General features: G+C 42.9%; 1 protein-coding gene across 9 annotated transcripts in view; it reads right to left on the reverse strand.

Moving 5' to 3' along the window:
* CFAP251 (cilia and flagella associated protein 251) overlaps positions 1-13,152 on the reverse strand; it is a 61,837-nt gene that overhangs the window by 46,135 nt on the left and 2,550 nt on the right. For 5 of the 9 annotated variants that reach the window (XR_011505316.1, XM_070515971.1, XM_070515968.1 and 2 more), the window contains 7 exons: positions 12,136-12,549; positions 7,275-7,415; positions 5,371-5,480; positions 4,485-4,520; positions 2,978-3,163; positions 407-518; positions 71-151 (listed from right to left, as the gene is read on the reverse strand). Coding sequence is in view for 7 of the 9 variants with exons in the window: in XM_070515971.1 (XP_070372072.1) it covers positions 71-151; positions 407-518; positions 2,978-3,163; positions 4,485-4,520; positions 5,371-5,480; positions 7,275-7,415; positions 12,136-12,549 (1,080 nt within the window). In the remaining 2 variants the exon portion in view is untranslated. The remainder of the gene's footprint in view (positions 1-70; positions 152-406; positions 519-2,977; positions 3,164-4,484; positions 4,521-5,370; positions 5,481-7,274; positions 7,416-12,135; positions 12,550-13,152) is intronic. The other 4 variants (XR_011505317.1, XM_044775928.2, XM_070515970.1 and 1 more) reach the window with 3 other exon arrangements.

The following is a 13,152-nucleotide window of genomic DNA, read 5'->3' on the forward strand; positions in this document are numbered from 1 at the left end:
AACAAAAAGTAGTTATGACCTGGCCTCAGTGTAAGTTTAGGTTGATCTCTACAGGTTCAGATGAACTCACCTGAAAACCATACTCTTTGGGAAGATCGAGACTACACGCCGGCGTTTCCGCTGCCAAAGTCCACCTCCAGATGCAAACTTTCTGTAAGCGACAGCAGACGGAGGAGGATGAAGAGGTTTCGAAAGCTGCTGAAGTAACCTGTGCCTCTGTGGCAACCCTGTAACTTCGGTTAACCCTGCACAGCACGGTGAGCGAAGCCACAGCAGGGAGCCCCGACAACATGCTGCGGAGTCTGCTCATCCCCTGAGAGCATCACAGATGCCATGTGGCCTGAGCAAGCTGCTCACGGGGACATGCGTGACAGGCTGGCCATCCCGCTGAGGCCGCCCCAAATACCTGGATTTCAGCATCTGAGATGGTTGCCAGATACTTGGCATCGCGGGTGATGGCTATGGCCCTGATCCCGTTACCTTCTGGGCAGCTGTCAAATATCGTGTGCACAGGAATACTGCAAAACAGGATGGGGCAAAAGCATTAGCTGAGGTCTAACTTGCTTCCCAGAGGGGACTGCTTCAAAAACCAACTACGAATAAACAAACGTGGTCCATCCACACAACAGAATATGACTCGGCCATAAAGAGGAATGAAGCACTGACACGTGCTACAACGTGGATGGACCCTCAAAATATCATGCTAAGTGAAAGAAGCCAGTCTCAAAAGGCCACACATTGCATGATTCCATTGATAGGAAATGTCCAGGACAGGTACATCCGTGGAGACAGAAAGTAGACTGGTGCTTTCCGGGGGCTGGGGAGAGGCAGTGGCAAGTGACTGCTTTGGTTGTGCTGATGGAAATGTTTTGGAACCAGATAGAGGTGGTGGTTGCACAACATTGTGATTGGACCAAAGTCCAGTGAATTGTCCACTTTAAAATGGTTAATTTTAAGTTAGGTGAATTTTATCTCAATAATTTAAAAACCAACCTAACTCAGGGCAGCATGCAAACGTGCTATTTGCTCTCGTAAACCCTGGTCTCTCCTGTGTTACCAAGGGCCGATTCTGGGCAGGTGTGAAGGATGAAAGTGTGAGAAAAGATGCCGAGGACAACATCCTCTCTCTCAGGAAGATGGGCATTCTCCTCCATAAGTGCGGAGGTAAATGAGCACGAGCCGCCCAGGCAGCCACTTCGCTGTATCTATCAAAATTTGAATTGCACATACCCTACAGCCCCAGAGTTCCACTTCTACAACATCCACCCAGATGAATAATAGCAAAGGGAGACAGAGAGAAATGTAAAGTCATGTTCATTGCGGCACTGCTTTAATGGCGAAAAATCTAGAAACAACACAAATATCCACTGATATAGGAATCGTTAAAAAATATTATGACATAACCATACAATGAAAAACTATGCCGCCTTCAAAAAGAATGGGGTAGATTTGGGAAAGTGACCAAAATTTTGCGGAAAAAACAAATTGCAAAACAGTATACAAAGTAGGATTCTGAGTGAGTTTGTGGGAGTGTGCATGTGCATGTGTATTTATATGTATAGAAAAAGTCTGCAGGAAGACTTCAAAGTAGCAACGGTGACTCTGGAGATGCTTTGGGTGACGAGGGACTTTCTTTTTTTTTTTTTTTTTACTTATACCCTTCTATACTGTGTCACTGGCAAGACTTTAGAACTGTAAGAAGCAGACAAAGCCTCGACACATGCAGAATTTAATTAGATGATATTTAAATATCTAAGAGAGCCACAGAAATGCAAGAAACCACACAGCAACGATGGAAGTCAATGTAATGTTGGGTGGCCCCTTAGTTCCACTAGAAGTGAAGAGAGGGTGGTAGGAAGACAACCCGGGAGCGTAGGCTATTAGCTCCCCTTTAGTCTCTTTTTCATTATGGAGCCATTGTGACAGCAAATATAAACCGGTCTCAGTATGTCACATCAGTGTCCCAACTGGCTGGAACCAAGTCTGTCCCCCAGCTGAGGGCCTGTCTTGTTCTCTGTCACTTGAGAAACTTCGTCCCACCGAGAAGTAATCCCAAAAATTCACTTGGGAAGGCAGTCCTAAAATTGTTGGAAATGACATAATGACGTCCTCAGTGGGAAAATGTATCCTATCCCTGGGGATATTTAGGACTAAATATAGAGAAGATGAAGTCAGTTGGACCTGTTCTATTAACATATTTGTGAAAAGATAATTTGTTCATGTTTTTAGGAATGGGTGATGTTGAAGAGAATTTAACATATCAGAGTCTCTAACAGATTAGATCTGTGATCCTAATTTAAAGTCTGTGCTTGATTTAGACTTGTGATTTTAAATTCAAATCCTATTCGGTTGATAAATAATATCAGAACACTTAGGAGAACTTAAGATTTACCATATTTATGTCTAATTTATTAGATTTACAAGAATTACTTAAGTACTGGTGAAGAATTTATTTGTTAATCAGAATACTAAAAAACTTAAAGATAAAACTGAGTATATTCAATTTCTAAATGCAGCTTAAAATGTTCGAAAGGGGTTAATGATCAAATTTGTAAGTGCGGCCAAACAACAGTCAAACCCCTTAAAAGTGATTGCAGAAATATGCTGGATTTATAAATAGAGCAAAATTTATAAGTTGAACAAAAAGCTTAAGGAAGAACTATGGTTTTTAGTTTGCCACTTTAATAAAGTGAATATTAATTCTAAAACCGAACAATCTTTTCTGGGTCCCAAAGTTGTCATTTGTGATATCATAAAACTCATACTAACATGTTGTTTGAATTGTTAACCACAGATATGCTTTACTTTGTAAAATTACTTTGTAATAAGAAAAAAATCACTGCCAGAGTCACCCCCAGTCTAGTGGGGGAGACAGCTTTACAAACAAGAAAAAAGCAAAGAATAAACACTTTGTGAGGCAGCCAGCTCTGCCTGGGGACGGGGAGCTGTCAGCAACAGCTTCAGAGAAGAGACACACCTGAGGGACCCATCCTTCCTGCCTTCCTGTTGCCGGAGATAATAACTTTCCCGCATGTAAGTCGAACATTCCACTGCTTGCAGCTGAAAGTATGTAGTGGTGACCGATGACGGCTCGGCATGCAGACAGGGAATTTCCCTTTCTGGGGGAAGTGTTCGCATGGCTAAGACACAAGGCGCATATTCCCTGTAACACAGGAGGGGTTGGCAAGGGCAGTCTCTGAAGGGCTTTAACCAGGGGAGCAACACAAATGGATTTTGTGTTTGGGAAAAGGTCACGCTCAAAATGTTGTGGAGAAAAATCAGATGATGATACATGACAATGACCATATAGATGTATTTAAAACAACAGCAAATGTTCGGGAAGGAGACACACCAAAGTGCCTGCCTCTAGGAAGAGGACTAGGATTGGAGATGGCAGCCAAAGGAGACTTCAGCTTTCAGTTAAAACGTATTAAAATGATTTTTAAAAATCAACAAGATGAATGGATAAATAAAATTGCTATATCCGTGCAATGGAATCTTAAACAGCTATAAAAAAGGAATGAAGTATCGATTCATGCTACAACATGGAAGAACTTTGTAAATATTATGCTAAGTGAAAGAAACCAGACAAAAGAAGGCACATATTGTATGATTTCATTGACATGAAACGTCCAGAATAGCCAAACTGACAGAGAGAGAAAGTAGATTAGAGCTACCGAGGGCTGAGGGGAGGGAGAACGGGAGTTTATCAGTACAGAGATTCTGTCTGGGGTGGCGAAAACGTTCTGGAAATAGTGGTGATGGTTGTACAACACTGTGAATGTAATTAATGCCACTGAATTGTACATTTAAAAATGGTTCACTGTCATGGAGGCTGGTAGAAGAGCGAAAGTGCAGGGAGCGAGATCGGTTAGGACGCTGTTGCAATGGCCCAGGCCTGAGAGGATAGACAGAGGCAGTGGGGATGAGTTCAGAAGCCACTTGGGAGGGAGATGCAACAGGACTTCTGGACATTTTAGTAGGAGATGGCCGTAGAACATACAGGTGGAATGTCCTCCAGCAACTTCCTCATCTATAAAAAGAGGAAACATTCAGATTGTTACTGATATTAAGATGGTGTGGTTTCAAATCCTGGATCTGCTCCTTCCTGGCTGGAGAACAATACCAAGAGCATCCTCATCATTTTAGGCCAGTTAAGGAATGGCCAGAGGAAGATGAGTCTGAGAAGAGTCTGAGAAGGAACAGATAGGAAGCAGGATGAGAACCAGGCGGCCATGGTATTAGAGAAGCCAAGCGAAAAGAATGTCAAATGCCACTGAGAGGTCAAGTAAGATGAGGACCAAGATTAGGTAACATAATCCTACAGAGGTCACCAGTCACCTGGGGGAGAATAGTTCCTGTGTCCCAGATAAACATAACTATCTAGAACACTCAAGAACATTAAACATAACTTCTTCCTGATCTTCTTGTCCAACCAAACTTGTCCACCCTCCACCTCCACACATACCCAACCAGAGACTTACAGTCTTGTCAATGAATCCCAGCACTGCTCTCTGCCCCTAGGACCAGGAATTAAGAAAGAAAACTCATCTATGAGCATCTGTCACAGGCCAGGTGGTGTGCTCTACTGATCTTCATAACAATCCTGTAAGGTTGAATAGTGCCCCCTCAAAATTCACGTCCACCCAGAACCTCAGAATGTGACCTTATATGGAAATAGGGTCTTTGCGTACGTAGTTAGTTAAGACGAGGTCATACTGGATTAGGATGGACCTTAAATCCAATGACTGGTATCCTTATAGAAGAGAAGACACAGAGAGGCACATATGGAAAAACATGCCATGTGAAGATGGAAGCAGAGACTGGAGTGACTAGTCTACTAGTCAAGGAACACCAAGGATGGCCAGCAACTCCCAGAAGCCAGGAGAGGAGCATGGAACAGATTCTCTCTCAGAGCCCCAGAAGGAACCAACCCTGCAGACATTCAGACTTCTGGCCTCATGAACTGAGAGAATAAATTTTATTATTTTAAGCCACCCAGTCTGTGGTAATTTCTTATGGCAATCCTAGGAAACTAAACAGTGGGTGTGATTAGCCTCTTTTCTTCACAGATGGGAAAGTCACTTCACTTCTCTGGGCCTCCGAGCTGGGTTCGTGTGAGCTGGCCTCCCTCAGCCCAGGCTAGTCTGGGACACCGACAAACCAGGTTTCTGGGCCTAAAGAGCCAAGAGCCATAACGTCAGGCCATCAGGCCACAAGGCAACCAGACAACCAGCCTTCCCTGGCAACCTCACCCCTCACCTGCAGCCCATCACCGGCTTCTGCATCCCCTGACTGGCATTATCATTTTTTGCTGGTCATAGTGGTAGATACTCTACAAAAATTAGGAAAACAGAGCACCAAGCCTACCCTGTGAAGGAGTCCCAGATGATTACCAGGCATTCGGGCCCTTTGTCCGCTGTGGCGATCCACCGCCTGTCTTCGCTGATGCAGAGGCAGGAGATCACGTTAGGGTGGCCCTACAGAAACGGAGAGAAAATGCTCCAAAACATCAATGGTGTGGCCCAGCCTGGGCGCCAACGAGAGAACTGAGCTCCCTCTCCAGGAGCATCTGGCTGGTCTGCTTTCACTCTTATCCTGCTACCATCCTTTCCCCACGTAACAGGGGAATCTTCTGGAAACACAAACAAGATGGTAGCACTCCTGGCCAGGAAGTAGCCCGTTTCCCTCCTTCCTTGTCTCACCTCACTGACTCCGCACCAGCACACTGGCCTCCTTTCTGGGCCTTACACATGAGGCGGGACACTTGGAGCTCTGTCTGTCTGGAATGCTCTTCCCTAAACCATCCCTGGTTGGCTCATTCTTATCTTTCAGGTCTCAGCACAAACAGCCCTTTTTCGTTCTCTCCCCACCCAGCCTAAAGTCAGTCCCCTCTCACCCTTACTCAAGACCCTTACCCTTGAGTACGTCTCCTCTCACCCTCTAAGAGTCTCATTCTCTTACAGCATTTTCACATTTCTTTTTGAGCATCTGTTATAATTTATGATTATATATTTATGTGTTCACTTGTTTAGCGTCTGTCCACTAGACTATGAGCTCCATGATGGGGGAATGAGACCTGTTTTGTTCATGACGACAGACCCAAAATCTGAAACACAGTGGTTATGATAAATATTTGTGGAATGAATGAATGAACAATCAAGGCCATTCCCAGCCCCCTGACTCTGGGGGCTGAACTCCTGCCTGGCTTGCTCCCTACTTCTCAGCCCACCTGCCCACTCCTGCCCGCCCTGACTCTCTGACCTGCCTACACAACCCTTCCTTGCCCTGTGCTCAGTGCTGCACAATCAACAAGTTCTGAGAGGGGCTGCTTGCTGATTGTGTTTGTGTATTTCTGGACTTCTAGAAAGCAAATTCCTTAAGTTGCACCCACACGTCTCGGATCCCTGGCACAATGCTGAGTATTGACTGAGCTCTTGGAAAATACTTTGTGATGTTTTTGATTTAGGCATTGACTAAGGAAGGTCCTTACTAAAATGTACGATAATTGAAAAAGGTAACATGGAACTATTCACCAAGTTAACTCGTGGAAAGTCAGACACCAAAAAAACCCACGACATTTGAATAGTTAAATGATGGAAATGAAAGGTATCAAAAATGTCAGGAATGGAGGAAGCAGAGTGGTGTAGGGAGGGCAGGCAAGTAGGATACTGAGGGAGGTGCAGATGAAGAAAGGTGCTGAAGGGCGGGAGGGAGGGGAAGACAACTGACCTACTTAATACTTTCAAGTCAGGAGCCCTGGGTTTAAGACCTGGCTTCACCATTTACTACTGCCGTCTCGGGCACGTTCAGTTAAATCGCTCTGAGCCTCAGTTTCTTCTTCTGTAAAATGAGGATATTAACACCCACTTCTCAGTACGATGATGAGGATCAAAGCCCTTTGAAACCTGGGAAGGAGTCTGAGCGTGAATTAGGTCCGAATCCCTGATGCACACTGCCCTTCATGTTTCACCACAGCTCTGTGGAGGCGACATGATCAATCCTGACCACATTTTTACAAAAATGTAAAAAATATAGACGTTTTAAATCCTTGTTACTATAAATCAACTGCTGTTTGTAAATTGATTCTGATTAGAATCAGAGGGATAATGAACAATAAAATGTGTTTCTAAAGACGGGAATTGCTATAGTTCAGAAAAGAGATAGGAAAATATGACAGTGATGGAATGAAGCCAGCCCTTGAAATAACAAACAAAACGCTGTACTCAAGTTAGAGGCAAGCTCTTCCACTTGTAGTCAGAAAAACCTCATACCTGAAGGTGGTGCTGATCATTCTTGGAAACGTTGTAGATGATCGCAGTGTGAGCACAGACATACAGAAGAACTCTCTGGTTTTCATCTCGAATATAGTAAACAGGAAGAGAACTGTTCCATCCAAATGACCAAGTCATGGTCTGGAAGACAAAGGTAAACCCAGCAAGACATGACGGTGTGCCAAGCCCAGAGCGGTGACGCCAGAAGCTTGGGGCACAAGTTCTTGAAGGAGAAGGATTTCATACTATCAATCCAATGAAGAGAAATCACTTTAAGAAAGTCCTCAACGGCATGCTGCAGTGTGAATGACCCTTGAAAACACAATGCTAAGTGAACGGAGCCAGACACAAAGGACCACATGTTGTATGATCCCATCTACACGAAATATCCAGAAGAGGCAAATCCACAAGGACAGAAGGCAGATGGGTGGTTTCCAGGGGCTGGGGGGAGAGAATGGGGAGTGACTGCTTATAACGGTACTAGTTTCTCTTTGAGGTCATGAAAATGTTGTGGAATTAGATCGTGGCAATGGTTGCACAACTTTGTGAATGTAATAAAAACCAATGAACTGTATACTTTAAACAGGTAAATTTTACGAGGATGAGGAGAAAATGGAACCCTTGTGCACTCTTGGTAGGAATGTGAAATGATGCAGCTGCTATGGAAAACAGTATGGTGGTTCCTCAAAAAATTGGAAATAGAACTACCATATATTTGAGCAATTGCACTTCAGGGTATACACTCAAAAGAACTCAAAGCAGGCTCTCAAAGAGATGTTTGCACACCCATGTTCACAGCAGCATATTTCACAATAGCCAAAAGGTAGACGCAACCCAAGTGTCCATCAGTGGATGAATGAGTAGACAAAATGGAAACATTATTCAGCCTTCAAAAGGAAGAATTTTTGAAACATGCTACAACATGGATGTAAGTGAAATACACCAGTCAGAAAAAGACAAACACTATATGATGCACATATCTGAGGTACCTAGAGGAGTTAAATTCATAGAGACAGAAAGCAGAACGGTGGACGCCAGGGGCTGGGGTGGAGGAAACGGCGATTTGTTGTTTAATGGGGACAGAGTTTCAGTTTTGCAAGGTGAGTTCTGGGGGTTTGTTGCATGATGATGGGAACAGACTTAAGAGCACTGAACTGTACACTTAAAAATGGTTAAGACGCTAAATTTTATTTTATGTGTATTTTACTACAATTGAAAAAAATCTAAGAGGGTGAATTCTATGGTATGTGAATTCTCTCTCCGTTAAAACAGAAAAGAAAGTCTTTAACAGTAAATAGAAACAAACTCTTATTTTCCCACTCCCCAGGACCTAGAGCCAGCTTAGCACCAGACACACAGTTAGCACTTAATGTTGTGAAATTCAATTTACTTCAAGGAATATGTAGAATGGACAAAGTGTAATAAAGCCACTACGTAACTTCATAAGAAAGACAATTATTCAGCCTGGGTATTTGGTCCTTATACACCGTTTTCCCTGGAAGGATAAATTATCCTCAAAATCCCTTGAGCAGGATTAAAAGTTCCATACTGCCAAGAATAAATCCAAAAGAAAAATTTTATTAAATGAAAAATCATAGATACTATAAATCTGACTAATGCTTTTAATTCAATAGTAGTTTATTGATGTATTTTTTTGCATTCAAAGTCTTTTACAAAATTAAGGATAAACAAACTGTGGTACATTCATACAATGGAATATAATACAGCACTAAAAAGAAATGAGCTAGCAAGCCATGAAAAGACATGGAGAAACCTTAAATGCATATTGCTAAGTGAAAGAAGCCAGCCTGAAAAGGTTACATACTGTATGATTCCAACTACATGACAGTCTGGAAAAGTCAAAATTATGGAGACAATAAAAAGATAGGGGTTGCCAGGGGCTGAGGGGAGGGGGAATTGAGGGATGAATAGGTGGAGCACAGGGGATTTTTAGGGCAGTGAAACTACTACCAGCGTAGTAAGTACATGTCATTATACAGGTCTCAAAGCCCAGAGAATATACAGCACAAGAGCAAACCCTAAGGTAAACAATGGACTTCAGTTAGTAACAATGTATCAACATTGGCTCATCAATTGTAACAAATGCACCACACTAATGCAAGATATTAATAAAAGGAGAAACTAGGGGTAGAGGAGGTATAAAGGAGTATACAGGAGCTCTCTGTACTCTTCCCTCAATTCGTCTATAAAGCTAAAACTGCTCAAAAAAATTAAGTCTATTTAAAAAATTAACTAAGGCCAATTTATCAAATGTGGCAGAATGTTTAAAATGATGGCTAAGTGATTAGTTATTAAAAATTAGTGAATTATATTGGAGTATAGAAATGCAATCTGCTGAGTCTCCTTTCTTATCTTTGAACAATACTTATTAGGTTAAATTGAGGTACATATATTTCTCCCAAGACAGACCTAGTGGGCAATATGGCCAATTTCTCTCTCCCACATTGTTCATTCCCCATCCTCTCCTGTTTCCATCTGCTCATTCCCTGTAACTTATATATATTTAGGTCTTTTATTGTGTGGGTGTGAGTGGTAGAATTACGGAATCATAAGTGCCTCAAGTTGCAACTTCTAGGAAGAGAACAATTTAATATTTGGCTTGTTCTTAAAAGCCAACTTCTTCAAATGAGATTGTTCTTTTGGAAACTGGCTAATCCCAGACGGCATTTTATTCATCCTGTAAATTTCTTTTGCTATTTAACAAATTAGTTATAAAAAGAAAACAGCCCTAACTAGACTCCTGTCTCCAGGTAAAACAACTCTTCCAAGGTCAAAACTAGGCTGACTTCACTCAGTAGTAACAGAACTTCCTTACTCAAGCAGCACTCAATTGACTGAAGTCACACAGTATTAATCTTTGCATTTTGCACCAGTTTTAACATTCAAGGTGAATGATCATGGAGATAGCCACCTCTTACATCAATCTTTTTCCAAAACACGGTGATCTAGAAAACAAAACTCTATTGTCAAAAACAAAATTTCACTACACTTGATAGTCATAAGATTCCTTCTCATAAATGTAAGATACCTTGTTTCTTGGCTGGAGATGGTACCCATGGTTATGCCTATTTACCATGAGCATTGTGAATTATTACAGGCCTTTAGGATAAAGCAGGGGACCCCAAAGGAAAAAGAGGATGCTGCAGGCACAAAGAGAGACGGAGGAGCATGCTCTCTGAGGCACTTTTGGTAAGAGCAAGAAATGAGAAGCAACATAAATGGCCATCAGTTGGGCAACAGTTGAATTTAAAACGAGGAAGTGGACCTACATGCACTGACATAAAAAGCCCTCTAAGACATATTAAGTGGAAAAACATTTTGCAGAAATGCAGAATATCTCAACGGTTAGAAAACAAAAACAAAAAAAACCCCAAAACTAAATGTGTGTCCTGTATCTGTGTGTGTGCACCCCCATATATGAGCACACAGATAACATGTTTATATACGCACAGAAAAAATCCTGGAAAGATAGGCAGTTATACCAAACTGTAACAGCAGTCACCTCAGGGAAAAGGGATCGGGGTGGGAGTATGTGCGAGAAGAAGAATCTTTGTCTTCAATTTTCTTATAAAGAGCACCTATTAACTTTAACAAAAAGAAAAAAACAATAAAGGTGAAAGGAAAGGGAAAAGAAAGGAGGTGTACCCAAAGAGCTAAACACATCTGCAGAGGGAGACAGACGGCCCAGGGAAGTCTGGTTCTCCAGGAAAGCCCAAGGCTAGCGAGGGACCCAAACCTGGGCAGTGGCTTTTGTTGAGTCCCGAGAGCGGGCGCCCGGACACAAAGACCACCTGCTCTCATCAGTGAGGTTACCTGGTCTCCTATTAGCTAGCTGAACAAGATAGAAGTCTTCCTGGACTCTGAAACTCAGTTATCCTTTCTTCCAGACTGAGCAACTGCAAGCTTTAACCTTTAACGCCACTGCTCAAAGTGAGCCAGATCTACAGAAAGGAGGCTGTCGGTTGTCTGCACTCCCTGCTAGGCATTTTTCCACCACCACCACCATCATCATCATCATCATGTAGTTGTTAACGCTTGTCAAGTGCTCACAGTGTGTTAGGAAGGACATTAAACACTTTATATGCACTCAATCACTTACAAATCTTCCAGAGGCCTGAATCTACGGGGAAAAATTTTTTACAAAGGAGACGAATCTTAGGAAACAGACTTCAGAAAGCAGCAGATGGAGAAAGAAAGAAAAAAAACCCTCCTCTTCCTTCTCTTCGTAAATGATAATATTTTTACTCCTTGCAGATGGAGCCTCCCGGGAACGTCGTCAGCGGCAGCAAAGGCGTGTTCCTTTGGACTGCCTGGTGCTTTTCGCAGTGCTTTTCCCTTCTCCCTATCTTTCACTCTCTGGTCCATCTTGGAATGGATAGTTTTAGGAGCCTGTAATGGTTGTAGGAGCTTGTAAAGGTGTGAAGAGGTGAGGAGAGGAGGGAAAGGGAAGGAATTTGTAGGATGGAGAAGTATTGCAACGTGAGAGAGAGAAAGGAGAGCAGAGCGGAGGGGAGGGGAGGGAAAGAGAAGAGGAGAACAGAGGGGGAGAGGAGAGAGGGGAGACTTTGAGTCTCCCACAAAAAACAGCATCCTAACACAACAAACTACGCCTGGAATTTCCTGCCTGCTGAGCAACACTATTCAACCCAGATGCAGCGTTCACGTCCATATTCTGCCACACATGTCCAGCCAGAGCTCTGAACTGAACTGGAAAAGACACAAGTCTATTACTAGTTTAAAAAGGATCTTGCTGGTGGTATTTTTTCCCATATGCATAAAATTCTCCTATTTCACAATATCTGAAAGCACTGGGGGAAATTAAAAAGCATGTTACACTTACCAAGGGATACACATTGGCACTGTCACCCTGTTGAAACAAGATGTCCTCGGTGGTGGTGGCCACCAGTGAATCCTTTGGGCTCCCTGCTTTGGGAGGGGACTTTTCTTCTTTTCCTTCATTTGCGTGCGATACTCTTTCTTCTTGTATCTTTCCTCCCTTTTCCACCTCCAAGTCTCCCATTTCCGGTTGCGAGTCTCTCCTTTCTTGTCCCCATTCAACTTGGGGTATCTGGTCGGTCTTCTCCCCAAGTTCGCTTGAGGGCTGCCCTTCAGGGTAACTGATGAGTTGTTCCTCTGAACTGATTTGATCCAAATCAAGAAATTTTAATTGTGAGCTTGTGATGCCTGAAAGCTCATTTGTTTCCGAACGCTCTGCTTGTAAAGAATGCTTTGACTCGCTACCACTATGGGTTTTCTTAAAAAAGAAAAAAAAGGAGATTGTGATTCCAAATGCAGTCCATGCAGCTACATTCCTTCACATATTTTCCTTTTCTATTCCTAATCAGCCAGTCTGATTGTTAGCCTCACACTGGAATTACAAAGTGTCACAAAAAGGAGCCTGGGACATTTTGTACTTAAATAACATGAATCATGGGTGTGTCAGGTTTATTCTTGGCCTATTGGCAGACCCACAACAGCAAAATCATTCTTCTAAGTGGCACTGGTGGTCTCCAAAAGCCTGACTAGTTACAGAGGATCACTTCTCCTTGGACCAGAGCCGAGTTCCCCTACAGGGAGAGTTTGCGGGAAGCCTATGTTCCTATTATCACACTGACTCTGTTCTAAGACAAGCATACTCCAGTTATCCCCCACCAGCCCTTTAAGTCAGCTCTGGTACACACCTCCTCCAGGAAGCATTCCCTGACCATCCTCCAAGCTGGGTTAAGTTGTCCTTTTTTTTCCTATGCATCTCTCAATTAGCATATTGTTTCATAATGTTCCATTATGAATCTGCCTCCCTACACACCCCAGAGCTCCTTAAGAGAATGGATTGTGTCTTATTTGGTTTGGTATCCCC

The sequence above is a fragment of the Equus asinus genome, chromosome 8 (genome assembly GCF_041296235.1).
Source record: "Equus asinus isolate D_3611 breed Donkey chromosome 8, EquAss-T2T_v2, whole genome shotgun sequence".
In the NCBI taxonomy this organism is placed as follows: domain Eukaryota; kingdom Metazoa; phylum Chordata; class Mammalia; order Perissodactyla; family Equidae; genus Equus; species Equus asinus.